Source organism: Natator depressus, chromosome 6 (assembly GCF_965152275.1).
Source record: "Natator depressus isolate rNatDep1 chromosome 6, rNatDep2.hap1, whole genome shotgun sequence".
Taxonomy (NCBI): Eukaryota; Metazoa; Chordata; order Testudines; family Cheloniidae; genus Natator; species Natator depressus.
The window spans coordinates 125,378,485-125,402,314 of NC_134239.1; the positions used below are offsets into that span (position 1 = coordinate 125,378,485).

The following is a 23,830-nucleotide window of genomic DNA, read 5'->3' on the forward strand; positions in this document are numbered from 1 at the left end:
CAAAGTTGGGCAGAGAAATCGTGTCGGTGACTTTTTTCAAAATCTGGTATCCTGAAGTCTTCAAAGTACAAATCTGATAATCCAAAGCATGTTTATCTTTTTAAAACAGGAGCTGTGAGTGGCTATTGTTCGGACTCCCTATTGGCTCTTAGTGGTGGTGCTTTGTAATTGAAAGCAGCTGTAAATTGTGTTGCAGTTTAGAGGCTTGCTCAGTTTTGGGGATCTTTGTTCCGGCTGTTTGCATCAATGAGTCGACCCTTCAGCAAACACATGCCATCCCCCCATCCCTCCCTCCCCCCTAGAAAAAAATCTTATGTTAACATTGGTGCTAGGGATCGCTTGAACATGTGCAGGATAGAATAGGCGCAGTGTGAGCCCCTGATCATCATTTTAATTAGCAATATATTTGGACCGAGAACAAAGGTCTGTCTCACTGAAGCAGATGGTAGGGTTGGAGAGGTTGCTAAGTTATTATGGAGAGAGGCTGCAGCGAGCAAATGTAGCGGGCTGCAGATGCTTACATGGGTTCTGAGCTGGAAGCTAGTGATCATTGAAAACCTGAGCCATCTGCTCTTCAGCCCAGCAAAGCATGTGCCTGTCAAAATAATACATTCCTAAAATCTCTGCCTTCTGCACACGGGCTCAGTAATGTGTGTGACCCACATCCCGCTGTAGAACAATCCCGCCCACTATAACAATGCCTTGCGTGACATTGAGCTGCACGGTCCACAGCACTGATGGCAGTCTCCCTTTGTCTTCCCGAAATAGGCTAGCTGCATTCTGTGGCAGCCATTTTGGGTGTTGCTTGACCTCTGACCTCCTGTACCCCTGCCTCACAATGAAGCTGTTGTCAAGCATTCAGTCTGGTAACGAGTCCATGTGCGGAGAGGGTCCTGCCAGCTGATGCTGCAGTGGCCAAGTACAATAGAGCCTCTGATGCTGGGCGGCAGAGGAGCGCGCCTGCAGATGAAGTGAATTACTGCAGCAGTCAGGCTAACGGGGCCGTTCGGCCTTCAGCGTCTGCAACAATTGATTATCAGCATAGAGCAGGGATGACAGGTGTTTAGCTCACCATTCAGCCTCTCTGCACTGTCTGGATTTATGAAATTACCTGGTGCTTCTCCAGTGAGTGCTTGGAAGTTTCAGTGGCTTCAGTTCAGCTCTTATTTTATTTCTTATTTTTTAAATTATTGTGCTACTTATATGGGGGGGGGGGCGGCGGAGATAGCTCAGTGGTTTGAGCATTGGCTTGCTAAACCCAGGGTTGTAAATTCAGTCCTTGAGGGGGCCATTTAGGGTTCTGGGGCAAAAATTGGGGATTGGTCCTGCTTTGAGCGGGGGGTTGGACTAGATGACCTCCTGAGGTCCCTTCCAACCCTGATATTCTATGTAAACCCTACTCAACCAGGCTCAGAGAGACTTCTCCTCCTCACCCTCTCCTGCTTTAAAATCCAGATTGCTTTAACCAATCACACCTCCCACCAAAAGGGAATTCAGGGAGGATGCTGAGAAACACGCTTGAAGGCTGCGTCTATCTCTGGAGCCCTAGAGGCTATTCTTTGGCCGTATATTGTCGACTACAGGAGTATCGTCTGTTTTCCACTTCCACAGACACAAGTTGTGGCCATTTGTTCCCCCGACTCCTGTTTTCTGTATATTTTTCTTTCCTGAGAGGTCATTGGAGGTAAACTAGGAATCCAGCCAACCTAATTCTTTAATGCCATTGCTGAGTGGAGCTGGCGGAGTAGTATTCACTGAGGCTAAGCGGCACGCGTTCAGGCCATTCATTCCATATTTGAATGCGTTCCTAGTCTCTGTTGGTATATTTGCCAGAACTGTATATTTCAGGCTATGGGTTGTTTGCAAACTTTTCAGTTTTTTGTGCTGGTGCGATTGTCACGTGGTGGGTGTGCGTGCATGTCGGTGTGTGCGTTCGGTGGTGGGCAAGAGGTGCTGGGGGGAGGGAGCGGAGTGGGGCCAGGGAGACCAGGGGAGGGGGCAGGAAGAGGCGGGGGCGAGGGTGGGGCTTTGGGGAAAGGGGCAGTGTGGGGCGAGGCCTCGAGGCAGAGCGGGGGTCGAGCACCCACCCGGACAGAAGAAAGTTGGCACCTGTGCGAGCAGCTCTTGCTCGCTTACATCCATGACGTCCCATTGAGGCTATAGAAGGCGTTGGACTCTTCATGCACGTTGGAGGATATTCTGGCGGTGCATTCTCCAGACCCGTTTTTATTTTCCATGGGGGTCCTTGCTAGGGAAGCATAAATTGCCCCTACCCCAGACTGCTCTGCTGCTGGTTTTCACTCCTGTACCATTAACGCAGAAAGGCAGTGGTGGACACGCAAATTGTGTGCTGTTCAGAGCTGGTATCATGTGGTTGACCAGATGATGAAACAGAAGCAAGAAGCCGTGCTAAAAAAGTACAGTGACCTAATCCAGTTTCCATGGTAACGTTGTAGATTAATGGCTTTTAGCTGTAATCTGAATGAGACGTATTAAACTTTTATATTGTGATTTAGAGCTTTTGTGTCCTGGGTGACTTTGAATCTAAATCCATCAGTCACATGCGTATGCTTTCGTGTGCTTCTTTTTAACTGTGGAAAAGTAACCTCTGCTAATACTGCCGTTAGAATGAAAGCTAATATTGCCGGGCTTCATGTGTGCTGAGTACATGAGCGATGAAATGCCCCATCCGCTGATTAGGGGCAGCAATATCTAGGGATGGATGTGCAGTGCTTGGTAAATCCTTTAACTAATATATGTGAAATATAGAACTGTGGAAGTAACCTGGCACAGATAGTTGGGTGCTGACTGCCACGTGCTAGGGAATCGTAACAGGACGGCTGCCTGGTGGAGGACAAGCAAACCGCCCAGTGCTCAGACTGCCTCACCAGCACTTGTTCCCTTTCTGAAGGAGATGGCAATGACACAAGTTCCTAATTTTGTCGTCGTCCGTCCCCCCTCCCCCCCCCCCCCGTTGCACTGTGCTAACCCAAGATCACCCTAGCTCTGGGAAGGGCGTTCTGTAGGGAGCTGGCTGCTGCCATAGGGATGGCGGAGAGTACATCGGTGACTTGTTTTGTCTTTCAGCATCTCCAGTAAATATTCTAGTTTAGATAAGGAGGAGCTTGTTGTTTTCATTTCCTGTCCTACAGCGGCCATTTGATGGTTTCCTTTCCAAATGTGGGACAGGTTCGGTGAGTACAGGCTGACCTTTCCCACCCGTGTCACAGTGGACAAGTTAAAGAACAGTTTAAGCCTCTTTGTTCACCTTAAGTTGCATGTTCTGTGAGCAGATGTCCTGATCATACGTGTATGAGGGGCTTTACTGTAGCTCAGCTACTCGCCGGCGATCCACAGCCCCAGGTGCATGGGATATTTGGCTAGGATTACAGCAACGCGCTCTACAAGAGGCTATCCATTCGGACCATTCGGAAGCTAAAGCTAGTGTGTTGTACCTATTTGCCACGTGGACCTATGTACAGTCCACGACCTGCAAATGCGTTTTTTCTAGATTTCACCTCACGTCCGTGCTCTGCTCTCTCCCCGAACTGTCTCTAACCTGTCACAGCTGGAAGCAATGCCTAGAGTAGGATTTAAAGGTGTGCTCGCACTTCTGAAAGGCTGTTGTGAACAAACCCACGCTGCCTTAATTCAATCAATTTAGCGCATCTGCAAGCCTGGGGGAGCCAGGATTTTAGCTTGGTTCAGATGGGGCGGTATACAAGGGTGCAGAGCAGCTTTCTTGCTGCTTATCTTGACACTGAAAATCTGCTGCGTGTGCTGTGTGGACTTGTTGCGGCGGGAAAGCGGGTTCCGGACCTGGCAGTGTGCAAGATGCAGCTATTCCAGGTACCTGCTGTTGATGAGATCATAGTGTGTAGTTTGCTAGAGCTAGTCATTCTTGTCCTCCCTGGGTTGTCATATAGCCAGAGCAGAAGAGAGATGGCTGGTGCTGTTCCAGAATTGGAAAGATGGTCCAAAACCTGGAAGTCTAGGCACATACCCTTCCTTAAATCTTCCCCTTCACATCCACATGCTCCCATCACAAAGACAGATGGACTGGTTTGCTTAACAGAGCCCCTCTAAAAATCTTTCTTTCCTTCCTCCTAACTGAACTGGTTTAACCAGACTCTGCTCTAGCCTGTTATCTTCAAATCTGATTTTTGCAATAACTACACTTCTAGGAAGTGTGATTTTATTTTGAAATGCCCCTGGCAAACCCTCACCGAAATACCTTGGACTAGAGACACTACTATCAGTGCACGGCATCAGACAGGCTGGGATCGACAGCTTGGCCCCTGGGGGCTGTGGAGATGAAAGTATCTCGGCAATGTTGGAATTCTGTAGCTCCTCTGATGATGATCATAGAGTTCCTTTTATACCTGTGCTGCCTTTGAATAATAATAACCTGTGGAACCTATTATTTTCTTAGCACTGGAAGACTCAGGACAGCGAGGAATATGAAGCAGAAGGTAAGAACAAGCAGAAGCACCTGCTTTTAGTCTTGTAAAGTTAAGCGGGGGAAGGGAGGAAAAAAGGAAAATGAAACAATGGCCATTTCTTGGTAAGAATTTCTGATTCAGACCTAATCTAGTTGTAAGGCGAGCTCTCAGTATCTTCCCCTGGGGAGTGTTCAGGGGCCTCTGACATGGGGCAATGCTCAGCGGGGCAGAGCCCAGGAACCGCTGCAAGTGTCTGAGACTAAAAACCACATGGACCAGGGAAGTTTTCTGGCTCACTCTCGCTGGGGATGCAAGATCCCTGTGTGCTGGAACCTGTCCCTCTGAAAGGTTGAAAATATTGGTTTTGCGCTTCTGGGAAGCCGGTGCTTGTTCCTAGGGCCTGTGCAGAAGTGCTCCGTTCAGGTTGCTGGAGAGGGGGCTTTAGATGCTCTTGCAGTGGAGCATGGCTGATGAGTCTCTGCTAGTGTAATGGTGACCAGCTCACACAAACGGCAGGTAGACTGCAGGGCTTCAGTTTTCTGTAGTGGCATATTGAAATGGAAACCTGCCCCAAGGCTGGGATGAGACAAAAAGCAGGGCCCGGGAGAGGTGGCTGCCTGAGCCCCACCCTGGAGGCCAGTGGCCCTAGATCACCTTCAATCCTGCTCCCTCTCCTGAAGGGTTCTCAGCTTCCTGCATCCCAGTCCCCCCGGAGGGGGGGGCACATTTCCTCTTACTTGCTACCTTCACCCATTCTCATTCTTCTGTCCCAAGCAGACGTCTCCCCAGTTCTCATTCATCTCCCTCTTCTCCTGCTTTGTCTTTCCCACCCCATTCCCTCGTTTCTCCTCCTGCCCCCTTAACAGGTCCCCGTGTCTTGTGATGGCCGGCTCCTCAGGGTTCCCATGCTGTGAGTTCTGGGGGAGGCGCTGTGTACCAACACACATCAAGCCTCTTGCTGCGTAACGAGGTTCATTGGGCTACCGCAGTGCAGACCCACCGCCATAGATGCTGCTCGAACAGGCCCCTCTCCTGGCTTTTCCCCAGCAGTGGGAATGCTGAGATACTGTTCGATGGAGGTGCACTCTTGGCCACTAGATGTCAGCATGAGCCACAGAATTAAATGATTTCCTTCTGCCTTGGCTAGAGTTTAAATTGTTCCCTTAAGGTTTTGTTGTGTGTGTCTTATCGCTTGTATAGCAGTGGCCCAAACGCTCCAACCAAAACCTAGGGAGTGATCATCCCAGTCCAAAGAGTAGGAGGAGACGCGGAAGTTCAATGCGCAGGGTCATGCAGGAGGTCAGTGGCAGACCCAGGGATGAAACTGGTCTCCTGGCACCCACTGCAGTACCCTGCCCACTAGAGCACACTGCCTTCACGGACTATGGCGCACCACTCGAGAGCAGTGATCGCAGGAGGCTGGTCAGCCACAGAAAGACCCTGAAGACTCTGCTTTGATTTGAGAGATGGCTAAATGTTTCCCACTTACTTTGGAAATACCAGTTTCTTCCCCCACAGCCCCCAGAGTGTGTGTGTGTGTGGTGTGTAAAAGGGAGAGTTCAGGCTGGTGTGGGGAGTTGCAACAAAGTCTTCTAAACCTTTCAAGTAACCCTTTAAACATTAACATTTTCAGCTGTATAGTATTGCACTGAATTTATTTGCTTGGAGGAAGGGATTCAAGTGGAGGTTGCTGGTGACAGAAAATTGTTTAAACGTATCTTGATCAAAACATTTGCTTAATGGCATATTCAGATGGTTTTGGGATGGGGGGGTTCTGAACGTCTTACCGTAGGAGCATGGCCAGGGCAGTAGGACACCCTAGCGATAACCAGGTCTGGCCCTAGTAGCCGACACACAACTATCGAGGGAAGAACTCTGACAGAGATTACACAACTCTGAAAAGCTCCAGCTTGTGTGGAATGCAGCTGACCGCTTCCTCCTCCATCTAGGGTGCAGTGAGCACGTCCAGCCTACGCTCTTGGCCCTCCACTGGCCCCCAGTCTGCATTCACTGCCAGCTGAAGGCCTTGATCCCAGTCTCCAAAACTCCTCGTGGTTCAGGTCCCAGTTGAGTTACATACTACAGGGCATTTGAGCATCAAGGGAGTTGCCTTCCCGTTGGATAGTGCAGATCCCAAAGCCCATGATGGAGCATGTGAGAGTTAGACATGCTGCAAGATCTTCCCTTTGATGGAGTCCCTCCTTTAACTGACTGACACAGCAACCCAATCTCTCCCCCCCACCCCCCACACACAGTTAAAATCCCTGCCCCAAGTGGAGCCCCCCGCAGCCAGGGATGGAGCACAGCAGAAGATCCCATGAAGTTCACTAAGAATTTTGCCAAGCAAGGAGGAGGTGCCCAGATGCTGTGGTGATGGGCACCATTACAAGCCCCTAAGGTAGCTAACTTGCTAGTGCTGGCAAACAGCCGGTTGTAGGTGTTGGGTGACATAACTACGCTGGCACCTAGTCCTAGAAAGTCCTCCAGAGTTTCTTGCAATGGTGTTTTGAATCTTTGTATCCCTCCTTTTAATAATGTCAAACTCACTGCCCTTGTTTCAGGCCAGTTGAGATTTTGGAATCCGGATGACTTGAATGCTTCACAGACTGCGTCGTCTCCTCCCCAGGACTGGATAGAAGAGAAGCTGCAGGAGGTTTGTGAGAATCTAGGGATCACCAGAGACGGCCACTTGAACAGGAAAAAGCTGATCTCCGTTTGTGAGCAGTATGGGCTGCATACTGTGGATGGCGAGGTAACCATCTCTGGGGCTCTCCTTTCAGAGGAAAGCTGGGGTGGCACAAAGTGCTGTAAAGGCTTTTCCGTAAGAAATGACTCCTCACTTTCACCAAGAAAATCACTTGCTTTTCTCTGAGAAATGCCTAGGATACATATAATTGCACATCTTAAAGAGACAAGGGGTCATTTGGAAAACAGGATCCGAACCCAGTTGATAGCTTCCTAATGAGCTTAACGGTTTTGAGTCAACAAATGACTGATCCTGTCTTTATAAAAAGGTAGTAACAGCCCTAATTAATGATAGTTTTTCCAGTAAAATGGGGTCTAAACTGATTACAAACCAGAAAGTAAACTGCAGGTCTGTATCCAGGGTGTCAGTAGTGTAGTCAAGGGTTAATGGTGTTTATCCACTTCTCGGTTGGGGAATACGGAGTTAACTCACTTCTGATCACTTTGTGTATAGCAGAGAGTGTGAAAAATGCTTTTTAATGGCACTTCTGGTTTTCACCCCGATGTCATCCTAGCCTAAACCCAATTCAAAATAAGGGAATCCCTGCACCCCCTTAGTGCCCACCATGTCACTGCCCAGTCTGGAGGATCAAAAAGGTTAGTTTGCCCACTTTTTTTTTTTTTTTTTTTTTTTTTTACCACTACACTACTGCATGGTATTAAACTTCCTAATCAGGAACTAGAGTGCTTGCCAAGAAGTCAACAGTCCCTCGCTTTGAGCTCCATTTGCAAATGCCCTGGGGCAATATTTGTGACTCAACAGGATTTCAAAACTAAATTTGACACGAATTTTATTGTGTACTGGGACACTCTCATGTCAGTTTAGGATTCACAGGCTTGTAAAAAGTAGCTTTTCTACACCCCCAAATAACAACTTAAATGGGTTTTTTTTCAGGAAGTTTGTATTTTAACGGGATAATATTCATTTGCAGTGTTTACAACACAAACATTGCAGCATCCTGCTACCATTGGGGAGCCAGGAATTGAAAGGGACAAGAAACTGATGAGATTCTTTCATAGTCAAAAGTGCAAAAAGTCAATGAACAGTACATTTTAAACACTTTCCATATTAAAAATTAGGGTGTTTTTAAAACCAGGTTGCCTTGTGGTAGTAAACTGTACTTATTTTAACCTTTTAACCTTGCACTATCCCTTCGTTCAGTTGCTACTCTGCAAGCTGGTGTTCTTTCAGCACATGATTTGCTCTGAAACCCTCATGCCAGAAGGCTTTGGGAGCATAGAATCATAGAATCTCAGGGTTGGAAGAGACCTCAGGAGGTCATCTAGTCCAACCTCCTGCTCAAAGCAGGACCAACCCTGAGTAATCGAGCAAATGTTTTCTAGAAGATATTTCTTCGAATATACTACCCCTCAAGACAGTGAAATTCTTTAAACTGTGTTTTGAGAGGTGAGAACAGCTTAAAATGTAGCAGGGGAAAAATGTACTGGTACACAGGCTTCAGTGTATTTGGTATTTCTGTGACTCACTGTACACAATACAATAATTGCCATCTCATGTATTATTATTATTATTCTGGTAAACTGAGTAATTCTTTTGGTTTGCTCCTTAAATGACATCTCCACAAAAGACTTAAACTGGTAGAATTTTGTTTGTTTTATGCCGAGCTGTAAAACTATGTCTCATGTTGATACATCTGAGATGTGCGCCATGTGTACAAAAGACGTTGACTGTATTTTACCGCTTTCAGGTGCTTGAAGATGTGTTCCATAATCTTGAACAAGATGGCACAATGAGCATAGAGGACTTTTTCTATGGCTTATTTAAAAATGGAAAATCTCTTACGCCATCAGCTTCTACCCCATACAGACAACTCAAACGGCACCTCTCCATGCAGGTGAGAAGCACTGGGACAGTATTTCTCTGGAAAATGGCTTCATTTGACTAGAATGCGCGACATTTTTTAATAGCAGCTAGTCCTGGATGGTTGGGAGACTAGATAAAGTAATATTAAGAGAAGCTTTCAGGTAGGTATTGCTGCCTGATTCTGCTGATAGGCCTTCTTGATCTCTAACCTGATTCCCTGACGCCACATTAGACTAGGAGCCTGAACCAGAGTCCTTTAAAGTCCGCCAGAGCCCTTCTGTAAAGTTCAGTGGCAATTGACTCATGCTCCACGTGCTTTTATTTCTCCATGGAGGCACCTGATTGCTGCTGAATTTATTTGCTTGGAGGAAAGTGGAGGTTCCTGGTGACAGAAAATTGTTTGAACGTATCTTGATCAAAACATTTGCCCCAGGTGTTACCAGAATAATATTGCATTGGTGTAAGAACTGTGGACCATAGCAGTCACTGTTTCAAGTGTTCTGTTACATGGTCCATGTTATCTCTGCAGAAAAGAGAGCACGTTATTTTCGGAAAAGGCTCTCCCTAGGCATTGGTTATCTGACTCCAGAAAGTCAGCAGTAATGTCACAGGCCAAGCTGGGGTGGGTTACAATGACTGCTGCATCTGGGTTTGCTTGTGCCCATCATGAATACAAAGGCTATCTTTGTGTACCCTGTAAAGAGGAGTAAACTGTCTTGGTGTGGGGGAATCAGGATAAGCCACCGCCCGGTCCCCTCTTATGGAAGCACCCCCGTGCTCCTGATACCACGGTGTAAAGTGGAAAAGAAATTTGTCCTCCCACAGTGATCGGGTGAAAACCTGCACCGCCAGGCAAACTGTTCCACTGAAACTTTACGTGGTCGGGGTGGGGGCAGCAAAGGTAAACGTGTGGATGGATTCCTGAGGCACCCCTTCTAGGGGAAATAACAAAACATTCAAAACCAATTGCCCATAATTGTGTAATTACAACAGGGTAAAACTCTTATCAGCCTGAGAACCTGTCTTGCTACAGTAGAAGTTTCCCTCCTTTGTTTTACACTAGGAACTTAACAGCAAGGGCCTGGTTAGACTGGAATTTCACGGAGTTAAATGGAATTACTCCTGAGCCACCTCAGTGCAGTTCAGAGAAGACTCAAGTCCTTACAGCAATTCAGTTTATAAGCCTTCCTCCTTCGGCAGCAGGAGGCAAATGTCCAGTATTGCCCTTAGCTGGCCTTTGCAGACCCCCATCTCTCCTCTCTTCTAGTCCTTTGATGAAAGTGGGAGACGCACCACTGCCCTGTCCGCAATGACTAGCACGATTGGGTTCAGAGTCTTCTCCAGCCTCGACGACGGGATGGGCTATGCCTCTGTGGAGCGAGTACTTGACACGTGGCATGAAGAGGGAATTGAAAACGGCCATGAAATCCTCACGGTAATTGGGTAGATCCCCCAGCCACCTGATTTTGATTTTGGATGCTGCTGCTTCTGGATCTGTACTTTTAATGTAAAACGATGCAGTGCTGGGAACAGCAGGGATGTTGATATCCATGGTAACTTCCTAAGGCTTAGAGAAATGAGAAGTGACAACTCCCACAGAGTGAATATGTGTTTTAAGATAGCACAAAGGGCAGCATTCCATCCTTCCTGAAGTAGACCACCTATATTTACAGGGGGCGGTGTAATTATTTAGATGTCTAAATACCAGACTGCACTAGCAAACCAAATACTCCAGCATCGGAATGCTCTAAATTGTTGCACGTACAAAAATGGAAAGCAGAATTTGACAGCCTGGCTCATGTTGGGTGTTTCATATCCAGAGGATAAAAATGTTCATATCCATTGCAAAACAGAGGTCCTCACCCTGCAGCAAACTGCTTCCCAGACGACCTTTTCAAAAGCTGTGAACAAGCTAAAGGAGAATTTCCTGTATTTTGTCCTTGGCTCTTGATTCTATGACACTGGGGATACACTGTAAGAATTTTCTCCTATCTGTCCGTCAATGCTACACTGAGTTTGAGCATTACTGGCTGCTATAAACACTTGCACCAAAACTGTGCTATCCGTCCTAGGTAAGAAAATGCAGTTTGGACTCAAGCAAGTCCTAGTCTAAAAATTCACAGCCGTTTTCTTTTTAGCCAGACTGGCATTTGAGAAACGTAGCTCCTTAATTTCTCTTTCATTTGCTGCTTGATTACTTTATTTTTTAGCTTTTTTCCTATCTGGTTTTATTAGCATTTACATACCATATATTTTATAATTTTAAGTATGGTAAAATACTTACGTTAAAACAAAGTGTAACTCGAGGCCCATCAAATGATTGTTAGGTTAGGTTTCCACCATTGTCATTACTAGCAATGGGCTTTGTGACCTAACTAAGGTGAGGTTTTTACTATAAAATACAAAAGTTAATTGAAGCTAAGGGGTCATGCACAAATTAACCTACCTCTCTAGTTGTCTTTATTGCAAGACTTTTTCTTATCTGGGAAGATTATTTTCAATCCTCCATCTCGTCTCGTTTAAATTAAAAACAAGTGCAATTTTGCTGAGACCCACAGTAAACAAACATGCATCTGCCACTTCTGTCGTGGGTGCACTTGATTTACTGTGTCTAATAGGAAATTGTGCCTCTCTCCTTCCCCTTTGCCAGAGCCTGGATTTAATTTTGGGAGGGAGTTGAGGCTAAATTTCTGTATCCCTGCAGAGATGCCATTCAGAACGGATTCACCACCAAGCGCAGGCCACTTCTAGGCCTCCCCAGCTTTCTATTGTCACCTTCATTTTAAGCTCCTACAGGAGAAGGGAAGGTTGCCCTGTTGTGCTGACTTGTTGCTGTTTTACAGGCCTTGGATTTTAGCCTGGATGGAAAGGTCAACCTGACAGAGCTGACTCTGGCGTTAGAAAATGAGCTCCTGATAACCAAGAATGGAACCCATCAGGCTGCCTTGGCCAGCTTCAAAATGGAGATCAGACATTTACTGTAAGTTGGCAGGGTTTCCGTCTCCATCAGATCTCCCTTGTGTCCTAGTTACGTGGCCAGGCAGGAGTTTAGATACTGTTTGCTTACTCCACAATTCAGAGAACATCTCCCTAAAACGGTGTGAAACCTTGTATCTCTTGTGAAGCACCTGAGGGTTTTTTGTCAGCACCTCAGAATTTCTCATTAACCTGAGTATTGCGAGTCTGGGAAGTGACATACCTCAGTGGAAGCAAAGCCCCTCAGAAAAGCGCCCTCAGACTTTCGAAAAACCAAAACCACACAAGGATTTTCTTGAGCGTCTCTCTTGCTTGTTCCTAAAGGGCTGGAAACAGTAACAGCCAAGGTACATCAATAGTTATGGCCCTTGTGCTGAGGAGGGTGAGATTTGATGCCTGCTGCCTTGAATGCTGATGATGACTAGTTATGGTTCTCTAGTGTTATGTAGGGTTTGTCATGCAGTGCAAACACACGGGATGTACAAAACTGACACTTTCTCAGGGCTCTCAGAACCATGAGACACTTTGTTACCCTTCTGCCTCAGCGAAAAAGAGATTTGCTCATGCTGAACTGGGTGCAGCTCCCTGTCACTCCAGTCTGTTAGCTGCCCCCGACAAACGTCTCCAGATTCTGCCAGCCTGTCCTTTGCCAGACGGGTAACACTTGGTGCACTCCAAGTCCTGAGCCCCTGGAAGACTGTTTCCCTGGAGTCAGGGGGGCTGGAACAATTTGTATAGTGGGGGTGCTGTGAGCCATTGAACCAAACTGTAAGCCATGTTTATAATAGAAAGCCAGGAGGTGCTGCAGCCCCCTTAGTTCCAGCACCTACGCCTGGAGTATCCAGTCATGTTACTGGACACTCAAAGAAACTTACCACGTTCATTATCTCCAGAGAGGCAGGGTACACCCCAGCTTGTTTGATTCAGCTAAGAATTCACACTTTGCTTAATATTACAGCGCTGAGGTCTACTTATGATAAAAGAAAAACAAATTTATTAACAAACATGGATTTTTTTTAAGTGATACTGAGTAAGGATAGTGGAAACAGGACTGGTTACAAATAAAACAGAAGTAGAATACGCTTCTAAGAGTCTAGACATAACTTTAGCAGACTACAATCCTCTGGTCTGGTCTACACTGGGGGGGTGGGGAATCGACCTAAGATACGCAACTTCAGCTACGAGAATAGCGTAGCTGAAGTAGATGTATCTTAGGTCGACTTACCTCACGTCCTCACAGCGCAGGGTCGACTGCCACCGCTCCCCCGTCGACTCCGCTTCCGCCTCTCACCGCAGTGGAGTACAGGAGTCGATGGCAGAGCGATCGGGGATCGATTTATTGTGTCTACACTAGACGTGATAAATCGATCCCTGATAGATCGATCACGTAGACGTACCCTTTGTCTCAAACAGTTTTTTTTCTCAGAGTCCTTTGCAGAGCTTGCTGATTTTCAGTCAAATCAGGAGCCAGATTTTTCACAAATCACTCCCTTCCGCCAGGAGTGTTCCTCGTGAAATGCATCAGAAAAATCTTTTTGCTTCTGCTTCTATTCCCCCAAATGCAAGACAACCCCCTTTGGCTCTTGACTTCCCAGGCTGATTTCACATCCCCCAGTCAATCTGGCTTTTCCTGTTGACTTAGGTGCAAATGTACCTCCCCTTGTGTTGTGCTTAATTTACCTCAGAGGCCTGAGCAGACAGGTCACTCAACATTTCTTTGTCAGGGAAAAACTTGTTTATCATCCCTGCCTGGTTACCTAGTTTAAACATTTTTAGCACATAGACACAACTCCTTGCATAAAGAAAAGGAGTACTTGTGGCACCTTAGAGACTAACCAATTTATTTGAGCATAAGCTTTCGTGAGCTACAGCTCGCTCAAATAAATTGGTTAGTCTCTAAGGTGCCACAAGTACTCCTTTTCTTTTTGCGAATACAGACTAACACGGCTGTTACTCTGAAACTCCTTGCATGACACCCATACATACATCTCTCAATGCTTGTGATGACCAGCATTCTACGAGCTTTTATTTGATACTTTACCCAACATTCTTTATGGATAAATACCATGACAGCAATGTGGTAGGTATAGTGAGTTTGTCAGGCCTGATGAGAGCTGCAGTTGCATGATAGTCATCCCTTTGCCAGTGCTTGGAGGGTCCCATCTCCTTTCACTACATTGCCATTCGGGTTTGTGCTGGAAGAGATTTTGAATAAAAGACCCCAAGGACAGAACTGTCTCCAGCAAAGTGCAAAGGAGTAAGCTCTCATCTGTACACTTCAACCACTCTACTTTACCTCCACTCCAGGATGAGAATTATCAGTAGAGAGATGGAACAAATTGAAAATTGAGTTCCCTTAAGGGAGCTGTCCAATGTAGCCAATCCAACAGAGACCGAGTAATTAAAAACAAATCCAGTTGCCAGGTGGGTACAGCACAAGAGTGAGGTGCCAGAGGTAATCAAAACAGTGAAAACAAAAGAATGGGACAGAAGGTGGCCTGGCCCAGTGGCACAGCTCCACCAGTGCAGGAAATTAAACTACTCCAGAGCAGTTCCTAGGCTCGTCAGTCTTGGCCAGCATGAATTGAGGCAACAATGCACTTGTGCCCGAGCCGATGAAGAACTAGAACTGATGGGACAAGCCCATCTGATCTTTCACCAAGAGGAAGGTGGCTATGACCTGGAGGCAGGAGGGATGTAGAGTGGGGGAGAAAACTGGGTATTCCTCAGGCCTTGAAATGTGTGTGACTTGTTTGGGTGCTGGGGAGCCAGGAAAGGGCGTATAATCCAGGATTCCTTCCTTTTGGTAGGGAGCGAGTTGACCAAGTGGTGAGAGAAAAAGAGAAGCTGCGCTCAGATTTGGAAAAAGCTGAAAAACTGAAATCTCTTATGGCCTCGGAAGTTGACGACCACCATGCTACCATAGAGCGCCGGAATGAATACAACCTCAGGTATGGCAGCCCACCTGCATTTCCGCCTTTGCTACCTGAAGGGGGCCGGAGTGATCGGAGAGCACAGGTCTCTCCATTTTGTTCGGTCATTGCATGTGTATACAGTGTTCGTTGTACATAAAAATTAGATAATTGCTTTGCTGCATGTGTGTGGCTCTAAAGAAAAACTTCAGGCTGAAGTAAGTGTGTGTGTGTGTGTGTGCGTGCGCACGTTCTGAAGGGCTCAGGATCAATTTGGCTAATCTTCCTGTCTTCCGCTTTCCTACCACCCATTTCTATAGTACCAAAGGTCTCCAAATTCTGTGCAACCCAGTTCCATCTGTACAATTCCCTCTTTTTTGGCATCATGGTCCTCGCACCTGGTTTTCGTGCTCTCATTTTGCTTTCCTGATTAGCTGGCAGGAAGTGTTACATTTTGTTTTCCACAAATATAATTTTAGTTGAACTCTAACTTTAAGATTTGGATCGGTGAGATAGAAATCCAATTTAATCCTAAAAACGGAGCGGCTTATGCAGAACATAGCATGGGATGTGCCTGTCGCTCAGCGTTGTACAGTACGGCTGGTGGCTCTGTATGTTACTGATCTGTGCATCACTGCTTTCTCTCCCGTGAGTCTTTTTTCTTGTGTAGGGGTTGTTGGTGTAAGACCCAGCTGCTTCTGTGTGACTGTTCCTACCCTACTTGCTTTTTAATGGTGTTTGCCCACTTTTCTTACCATCCTCTCTTGTGTTAATAGGAAGCTGGATGAGGAGTACAAAGAACGCACTGCAGCTTTAAAGAATGAACTCCAGAAGGAGCGAGAGCAGATCCTGCAGCAGGCTGGCAAACAGCGATTGGAGCTGGAGCGGGAGATTGAGAAGGTGAAAACGGAAGAGAACTACGTCCGTGACCGGCTCACCCTTTCCCTAAAGGTAACAAAGGGCTGGCTGAAGTTGCAGACTTTGTCACTTAGCCCTTGTTAAGAGAATCAATGACTGTGTGTATTGTACGGGCTGAAATTACCTTTAGCAGCATGATCTGTATAGGTGTATTTAAAAGGGTTCTTCTGACTTGCCTGGGTAGACTGTTGCCTAGATGTCATAAGGCTCCCAGACTCTGTAGCTGTGGTATGCAGCGTGTACATGTCTGGTCAACCCAGACTCCAGATGGACAATTCTTACTGCTGAGGGAATTCTGCGCCAAAAAAATGAAAAATTGTGCACCTGAAAATAAAAATATGCGTACAATATTTTAAACTTCTGCACATTTTATATGTCAAATAAACGTGGAGGCTCCAGCATGGCATTGGGGAGCACAGGCCACTGGCTGCACAGAGGTGGGGGGATCACTGCAGCTCCCTCACGGGACACAGGCTCAGCAGTGAGGCTGCACCCAACCCTGACACAGCGCAAGGACTGGGCCTGCCCCAGAAACACTCCAGGGCCCTGCCCCTCTGTGCCAGGTGCACCAGGTGTGGGCAGACTCAGCAAGGCAGGGGCTTAGTGTGGGGGAATCCAGATGTGGGTTGAGAGAGTTCTGTCTGGGGCAAGCTGGATGTGGGCAGCTCAGTGGGGGATCTGGGGGCGGGGCGGGGGGGGGGTCTGGATGCACAGGGGCTTGTTGGGGGGGGTTCTGGGTGCAACAGTAATGGGACTCTGCAGGGGGCCCAAGTGAACGTGGTTGGGGCTCAGCAGGGGGGGCCTGGGTGTGGGAGGGATAGAGCTTGGCAGGGGGCTTGGGTGTGGGGGGTCCAAATGCTGAGGGAGTGGGGCTCAGTGGGGTGGGGATCCAGGTGCAGGTGGCTTGTTGGGGTGGTCCAGGTGCAGGGGGAGTGGGGCTCATGCAGGGAGGGGTTCCTGAGTGCAGAAGTGTGGGGCTCAGTGGGAGGGTCTGGATATGAGGGCATCTGGATGCATGGGGGTTGGGCAGATGGGGGAGCAGCTCCTTGTACAGCAATCCCTCCCACTGCAGCTGAGGAGCGATGGGTGCCGGAGCTTTCTGCAGCTGGGGAGAAATCTGGGGGTGGATCTGACCCAGCCCTGGATGCAGAGGAAATCCCGTCCTCCCCAGCCCAGCTGGGACTAGCAGGGCACAGGGTAGGAGCCACCAGCCAGGTCTTCCCCAGTCCCGCCCCCTCCCCCACAGTGATTTACCTCTCTGCCTGCTGCTCTGGGCACCCAAAACATACTGCTTGGGAGGGTCACATGACCGCACTTGTGGGTTCCCTTTGCTTCCCTGTCAGAAAATCATTTTTCTGCAGAGAAGCAAAGAAATGTGCGGGGGAACATAAATTATGTGCATGCACAGTAGTGCAGAATTCCCCCAGGAGTAAATTCTGCTTGATGGCTGTCTGTTTTATCATCTGGCCACCAGCTAGCAGAGGAAACATCTTACTGCTAAGGTCTTGACATATGAAAATACAGCTTTGAAACCCCCCATAAACGAATTCTCCAATTGGATTCGTATTCTCAAAACAGTCTGACTGCAGGGTTGTGTTTTTTGAGCTGGGGCCATGTGTACTTGGGCCCCAGATTCAGGTTCCTTTCCAAAATGTTTTTAGAAATAGCAAACTCGTAACTGATCTTGTTCTAGTCTGAATACAATCAGATCGGGCAACTTTTACTCTCAAACTTCATAGTTTTGTTTTTTCAACTGGGCAGAAATAAACTAAGGTGAGCAGGCTCTACGCAAACAAGCTCTGGGTGTGGGGAAGGAGGGCCTTTAAAGATATTGCTGATGTCAATCCTCTCGTCTGCCTGGAAGGTTGTCATCTCTTCCTTAGGCAACTGTTGGCCAGATGCACGCAGGAAAGCAGGGAAAACTAGGGAGAAGAGTCTCAAGACAGGACTAGAGGTTGCTCTTTGCTTTGTACGCTGCTTGCAGGTTCAGGCCTTGCCGTGCATGACTTTGGTGTGATAAGAGGGGTCTTCCATTTTTTACCAGCAGACAAATTCACACTTCTTGTTGGCAACTGACATTTGTACCAGTATCTGTGTCAGAATCCAGGCTTGGGCCTACTTCTGGGCAAGACAAATGTACCTTCTGACCTGACTCACTCTGGACTTTCCTAGGTATCAGTGTTTGGAAAGTTTTTAAAACAAACAAAAATATGCCAGAACTTTAAGATCACTTCTCCTTTAGGAAAACAGCCGTTTAGAGAGCGAGCTGTTGGAGACTGGACAGAAGCTATCAGAGTACGAGAGCCTGACGAGCAAACTGCAAAGAAACTTGGAAAATGTCTTGGCCGAGAAGGTGAGCCTCCCTTCCTTCCGTTGTGCCTTTCTAATAGAGAGCAAATTCCTAAAGGGTGGCTGGCTGATGCTGATTTAACCGCGAGCAGGAGATCCTCACTGTGAACATGACCACAGTGGACCTTGGTTACTCTGAGAACTGTGGCTGAGTGTTACTGCAGGTTATATTTTCCTAAATTATCAGTAAATGACTTGCTATGTTGTATAGTACCCTAAAGTGGGTGAAGCATTTTTCCAAATCCCAGAGGAAACAGTCTCTGTCCTGCAGAGCTGGTTTTTCTATGGTCCTAATCACAGAAAGGGAGTCACATAGACACACTTGCATGGATCCTTTTCTGGGATCCTGTCTTAAATAAAGACACGACAGTAGGAGCCCTTGCACTCTTAAATCTGAGCTAAAAATTGGGGTGAACAAATTATTCAGGTGGTCATGTTATAATAAACTGCACTGTAATTTAGGATTGGATCTTCTTGGTTATCATTTCACATTTGTCAATATTCTTAAAAGACATAACTGTAGAATCTTCTGAGACTCTAATCCAATAAACGATTCCTACATTTAATCAGCTTACCCTTTCAGGATAGGTACTTTTATAGTTGCATTATACATTTTTGGCTAAAAATCAAAATACCCACTGGAACTGAAGTTAGTTAAATGAGCATGCGGGACTGTGAAATAACAGCTGGTCTGTTGCCTAGGAAATTGTTTTGATCTCTTGCTGTCTGTCCCCTCTGACAGTATTTTCTATATAAATAAAACACAGCCTGACTGGAATGCCTGGGAATTGGGGCCTGGACTTGAATTCAGCACCAGGATTATTCACAATGCAGGATTAACTAGATTTGTTTTCATGCTGTGTTGTAGTTCGGCGACCTTGATCCCAGCAGTGCCGAGTTTTTCCTGCAGGAGGAGAGATTGGTACAAATGAAAAACGAGTATGAACAGCAGTGCAGGGTGAGTGACTCAAAGGGTGGGAGACACCAACTTCAATACTGGAACTCAGTTCTGTACTTAACACAGCGTTCTCCTAAGAATCGAGAGCCATGTGTAATAAGATGCAGGTGAGTTTGCTATTCTATAAGCTAAATAATGGCCCCCCGTTTTTAGACCAATGCAAGCCTTTTGACCAAAAAGCCCCTCTTTTAGCTGATGCTTTTCAAGGAAAATAACCATGCCAAAGGGGAGCACCTTGAGAGATCATTAAGATTGGGTTATGAAGCCTTTTTTGTTAGCCAATCGTAATTCAGCTCCAGGCAAAAGTTACCTTCTGGCTGTTTGTTAGCCTTTGGAACAAGTTGGGTCTCACATTGTGAAACTCGCTACCACCTTTGGCTGTCCAAGAGAAGGGCGAAAGAACAGTTGCACGTAAAAGGAGCTTTTTTTGCCTGAAATCTTGTGCCTGTAAACCAGGGGGGATGAAAATTGACTTTTTAAATTTTAAAAAAATCAGATTTCTTAAAATTTAAACACATGATGGTTACAGAAAAAGCGACCTGAAATTAAATTTGAACTTGAAAACTCATGCTAAGACCTAAACATATGAGAGTATATTGAAATCATTTAAATTAAACTGCACAAAAAACAATACTAAGCAGTACACGTTGGCTGCCAACCTGTAAAGAAAGTGAACCGATGGACGTCGCTGGCTAACACCTGGAACCAGAGTTTGCTGAAGTGCTAACCAACTTTTGACAGCAGCAGCCTCTTCTGCAGGTGCAGAGAGAATATTTTCTTCATTTCAGTTTAGTCAACTAGTTCAGTTCATTGACTAGCTCAGTGGTTCTCAAACTCTGGGTTGGGACCCCAAAATGGGTCCCAACCCCATTTTAATGGGCCTGCCAGGGCCAGCATTAGACTTGCTGGGACCCAGGGCTGAAGCCCAAGCTACATCCCCACCCGGGGCAGTGGGGCTCAGGCTGCGGCCCTCTCTCCCTGCACCCAGGGTCATGTAATAACTTTTTTGTCAGAAGTGGGTTGCAGCGCAATGAAGTTTGAGAACCCTTGAGCGAATTCCAAGTTAAGAAACCTGTTGGGAGTTAAAAAAGCAGGAAAGCTTGTTTTTTGGTTGTGTGTGTGGTTTTTTTGCTTCAAATCTGAATAATAACTCGGTGTGAGATGATGAGATCTATTCGTTCTAAAATCTTGAAAGACATGACTAGAAACAATCCGTTCAATTCGCTAACTACAGATAAAACTAGTTCTTTTGTTTAACAAATCAGTTAGTTTTAAATGCAAAACGTATCCAGTGTATTTAATTTTAAAATACCATTTTTATGCATTTTTAGTTGATTTTGAATCTCCATCCAAATAGGGATGGACACAAATTGCAAGAAAACAGTCATCTAGTAAATAAGAGATGCATCATTTATAATTTTCTAACATAATAAAAAATATAAAAATTAAGAATCTGAATAAACGTAAGTTATGCTACACAGTTGCTTAAATAAAAGTTTATAAATATAGTATATCCTCCTGGTTAGCAAAAGGAAGTGCCAAATGTAGTGAAAAGGCTGTGTTCAGTTGTTTTACAGATTACCAACCAATCAGACTCAACCTTTCTTTAGGTAAATAACGAAGTACAGATGCAAAACACAATTAAGCTTTTCTGCTTGCTGATTTAAATCATGATTTAAAATGCTGTGATTTAAATCAACCCATCCTGATTCAAATTTCTTGTTGTAATTTGTTCCCCAAAATATCTACTCTAATTTGTCCACTTTCTAAGGACTGCTGTGGCTGCAAACACTCAAAGCAGAATGGATGAGCTTTCTTGTTCCACAAGGAATACCCTGGTTTTAGATGACATTTAATCCCCAGCAGTACTGTCACTCTGCTACCATTGTGAGATTCCACCAATTTGGGAGCTAAAGCCAAAACCCCTGTAGAACTAGTTACATTCATACCTGCTTTTTCTCAGATGATTTCTGCGGGCCAAATATTTGCCTCTCCATGTTTTTATGTGAATATGCAGCCCGCTACTTTTGAAGGACTGTCAACTCTGAAGGTGTTGGGGAGGAGGTTGGGGGAGGGAAATTTCAGTGTTGATTTCATGGACATATTCCAAATCTACAGGAATTAGTGTACATACATCCTAGCTCAGGTACTCATTTGCCCCAATAAACGCTAATGAGTGTGCTCAGTGCGTCGTATGTGGTCAGGGTATCCTGTTGGCCACTGGACAAAAGTAACAGATGGTAAATGAATTAATGTGTAGCGAGGGAATCACAGCCTGTAACTTTCATATCAAGGTCACAGCAGAAGGGTGGTTCCCCTGTCAGTGATTGCAGATATTTCACAATTATGTTCGAAAGGTTCCTACGTTGTATCCTGGGTAACAACCAGTGGGAAGCAGGCCAGAATGTAGGGTATTGACGCTTCATATGTTTCATAGGCAAAGTGTACGTTCAGTATGAATGTGCTGTGATAGTTCAGTGAGTAAACACACATCTCACAGTTACCTGTGCATGTTGGAACTTGGAAAAGGACAGCCATAGGTCTTGTGGATGGGAGGATAATTAGTGCTGTTCTTGGGCCTGTCATAAATATAAAGGGAAGGGTAAACCCCTTTAAAATCCCTCCTGGCCAGAGGAAAAAATCCTCTCACCTGTAAAGGGTTAAGAAGCTAAAGGCAACCTCGCTGGCACCTGACCAAAATGACCAATGAGGAGACAAGATACTTTCAAAAGCTGGGAGGAGGGAGAGAAACAAAGGGTCTGTGTCTGTTGGTATGCTGCTTTGCCGGGGATAGACCAGGAATGGAGTCTTAGAACTTTTAGTAAGTAATCTAGCTAGGTATGCGTTAGTTTATGATTTCTTTAAATGGCTGAGAAAAGAATTGTGCTGAATAGAATGACTATTTCTGTCTGTGTGTCTTTTTTGTAACTTAAGGTTTTGCCTAGAGGGATTCTCTATGTTTTGAATCTAATTACCCTGTAAGGTACCTACCATCCTGATTTTACAGGGATGATTCCTTTATTCCTATTTACTTCTATTTCTATTAAAAGTCTTCTTGTAAGAAAACTGAATGCTTTTTCATTGTTCTCAGATCCAAGGGTTTGGGTCTGTGGTCACCAATGCAAATTGGTGAGGATTTTTACCAAATCTTTTCCAGGAAGTGGGGTGCAAGGGTTGGGAGGATTTTGGGGGGAAAGACGTGTCCAAACGACGTTTCCCAGTAAACCCAGTTAGAATTTGGTGGTGGCAGTGGTTATTCCAAGGACAAAAGATAAAATTAATTTGTACCTTGGGGAAGTTTTAACCTAAGCTGGTAAAAGTAAGCTTAGGAGGTTTTCATGCAGGTCCCCACATCTGTACCCTAGAGTTCAGAGTGGGGGAGGAACCTTGACAGGGCTACTCCAGGATTTTTGGCAAGTTGATCTCGTAAAATAAACCACTCTGAATGTCCTGTCATTTAGTCTGTGTGTTGCAATATATCTGTTCCCGTGACTTGCTCTCTTTCATTCTGGTGTGTTTTTACTCAGGAGCTGCAAGACCAGATCGATGAACTCCAGTCTGAGCTGGAAGAGTATCGTACTCAAGGCAGAATATTTAGGCCTTCTCTGGAAAGCTCGCTGCATGAGGAGTTTGACATTAAAAATGGGGGAAGCGGTGGTGTGGAGCCTGACCAAGGTAAAGGATATTTCCTCTAGGTGTTTTAGAGTAGGCTCTTCTGCTGTATTCTAGTGGAGGGATTATAGAGAACTCTCAGCTCTGGAAGTTTTTTGTGACAAGAGGGATTAAATGGGAGTTGATATTCCAGAACTAGGCACAACTTGAAACTTTGACATCAGGAAATCCCAAATATTCAAACACTTGGAGCAGTTCCCCCGCTGGAATTATCAGCAGTCGTAGTAGGGCAGGATATTACCACACCACCAAGTCAACTGTTAATTCGTTTATTAAATGTACAGGCCAAATGGTGTTTATACACTTGCTCTAAGCACGTCTAAAAGCCTAAATAATAAGCTATTACAACACCCATACAGCACCACACAGTCATGAGCATTTGATCAGAATACTCACGGAAGGACTAGACCCAGGGGTACTCAAACCCATGTGGACGGGTCCAACTTGGTCAGGCAGGTACTAGTAACAAACCCTTTAAGAGCTCAGCTTTTCATACAGACAAGTGATGTCATTGCCAATTGCTACCTTTAGTCAAGAACCAGTCTAGGGCAGTTTGGCGTTGACCCCTTCGCCAGCCTTGAGTAGACAAGATTTTGTGGCTGGGCCTCTTTCTCTGGGATGACATTGGTGTGTTCGGGGTCACTCCTGGGGCAACACAGAGCAACTTTTCCTTAGCATGCACACTAGAGGGTGCCATTCCTGGTGGTCAGAGGCGTCTCTTTCTTATCCGTCACATTTTGAGCGCAGCATTTTTACAACTGATCTTGCCAAGTACATTTTTCTTCCTATATTTTCAAAGTTTCTCATGGCTGCTAAAACCCCTTTATTTTCCTTAATTTACAAAACACGTATATTTTCCTTCACTAAACTGAGGTAACTTTTTTTGTACCTATCTAATCCTGCACCACCATGTCCACCACCCCAGCAAGGCAACATGAGACCAGGCAGATGATGGGCCATTTCTTTTAGTGTGGTGCAGATGCTGTATCCCAAGCTGCCAGCCAAGCCAGGCCCCAGAGCTGACCTATCTGGT

At 45.9% G+C, this 23,830-nt stretch overlaps 1 protein-coding gene across 2 annotated transcripts in view; it reads left to right on the plus strand.

Moving 5' to 3' along the window:
- NIN (ninein) overlaps positions 1 to 23,830 on the plus strand; it is a 107,125-nt gene that overhangs the window by 45,316 nt on the left and 37,979 nt on the right. For both annotated transcript variants that reach the window (XM_074956545.1, XM_074956544.1), the window contains exons 5-14: positions 4,433 to 4,472; positions 7,004 to 7,194; positions 8,897 to 9,043; positions 10,280 to 10,447; positions 11,856 to 11,992; positions 14,799 to 14,939; positions 15,677 to 15,851; positions 18,061 to 18,171; positions 19,036 to 19,125; positions 22,653 to 22,800. In XM_074956545.1, the coding sequence (XP_074812646.1) occupies positions 4,433 to 4,472; positions 7,004 to 7,194; positions 8,897 to 9,043; positions 10,280 to 10,447; positions 11,856 to 11,992; positions 14,799 to 14,939; positions 15,677 to 15,851; positions 18,061 to 18,171; positions 19,036 to 19,125; positions 22,653 to 22,800 (1,348 nt within the window). The remainder of the gene's footprint in view (positions 1 to 4,432; positions 4,473 to 7,003; positions 7,195 to 8,896; positions 9,044 to 10,279; positions 10,448 to 11,855; positions 11,993 to 14,798; positions 14,940 to 15,676; positions 15,852 to 18,060; positions 18,172 to 19,035; positions 19,126 to 22,652; positions 22,801 to 23,830) is intronic.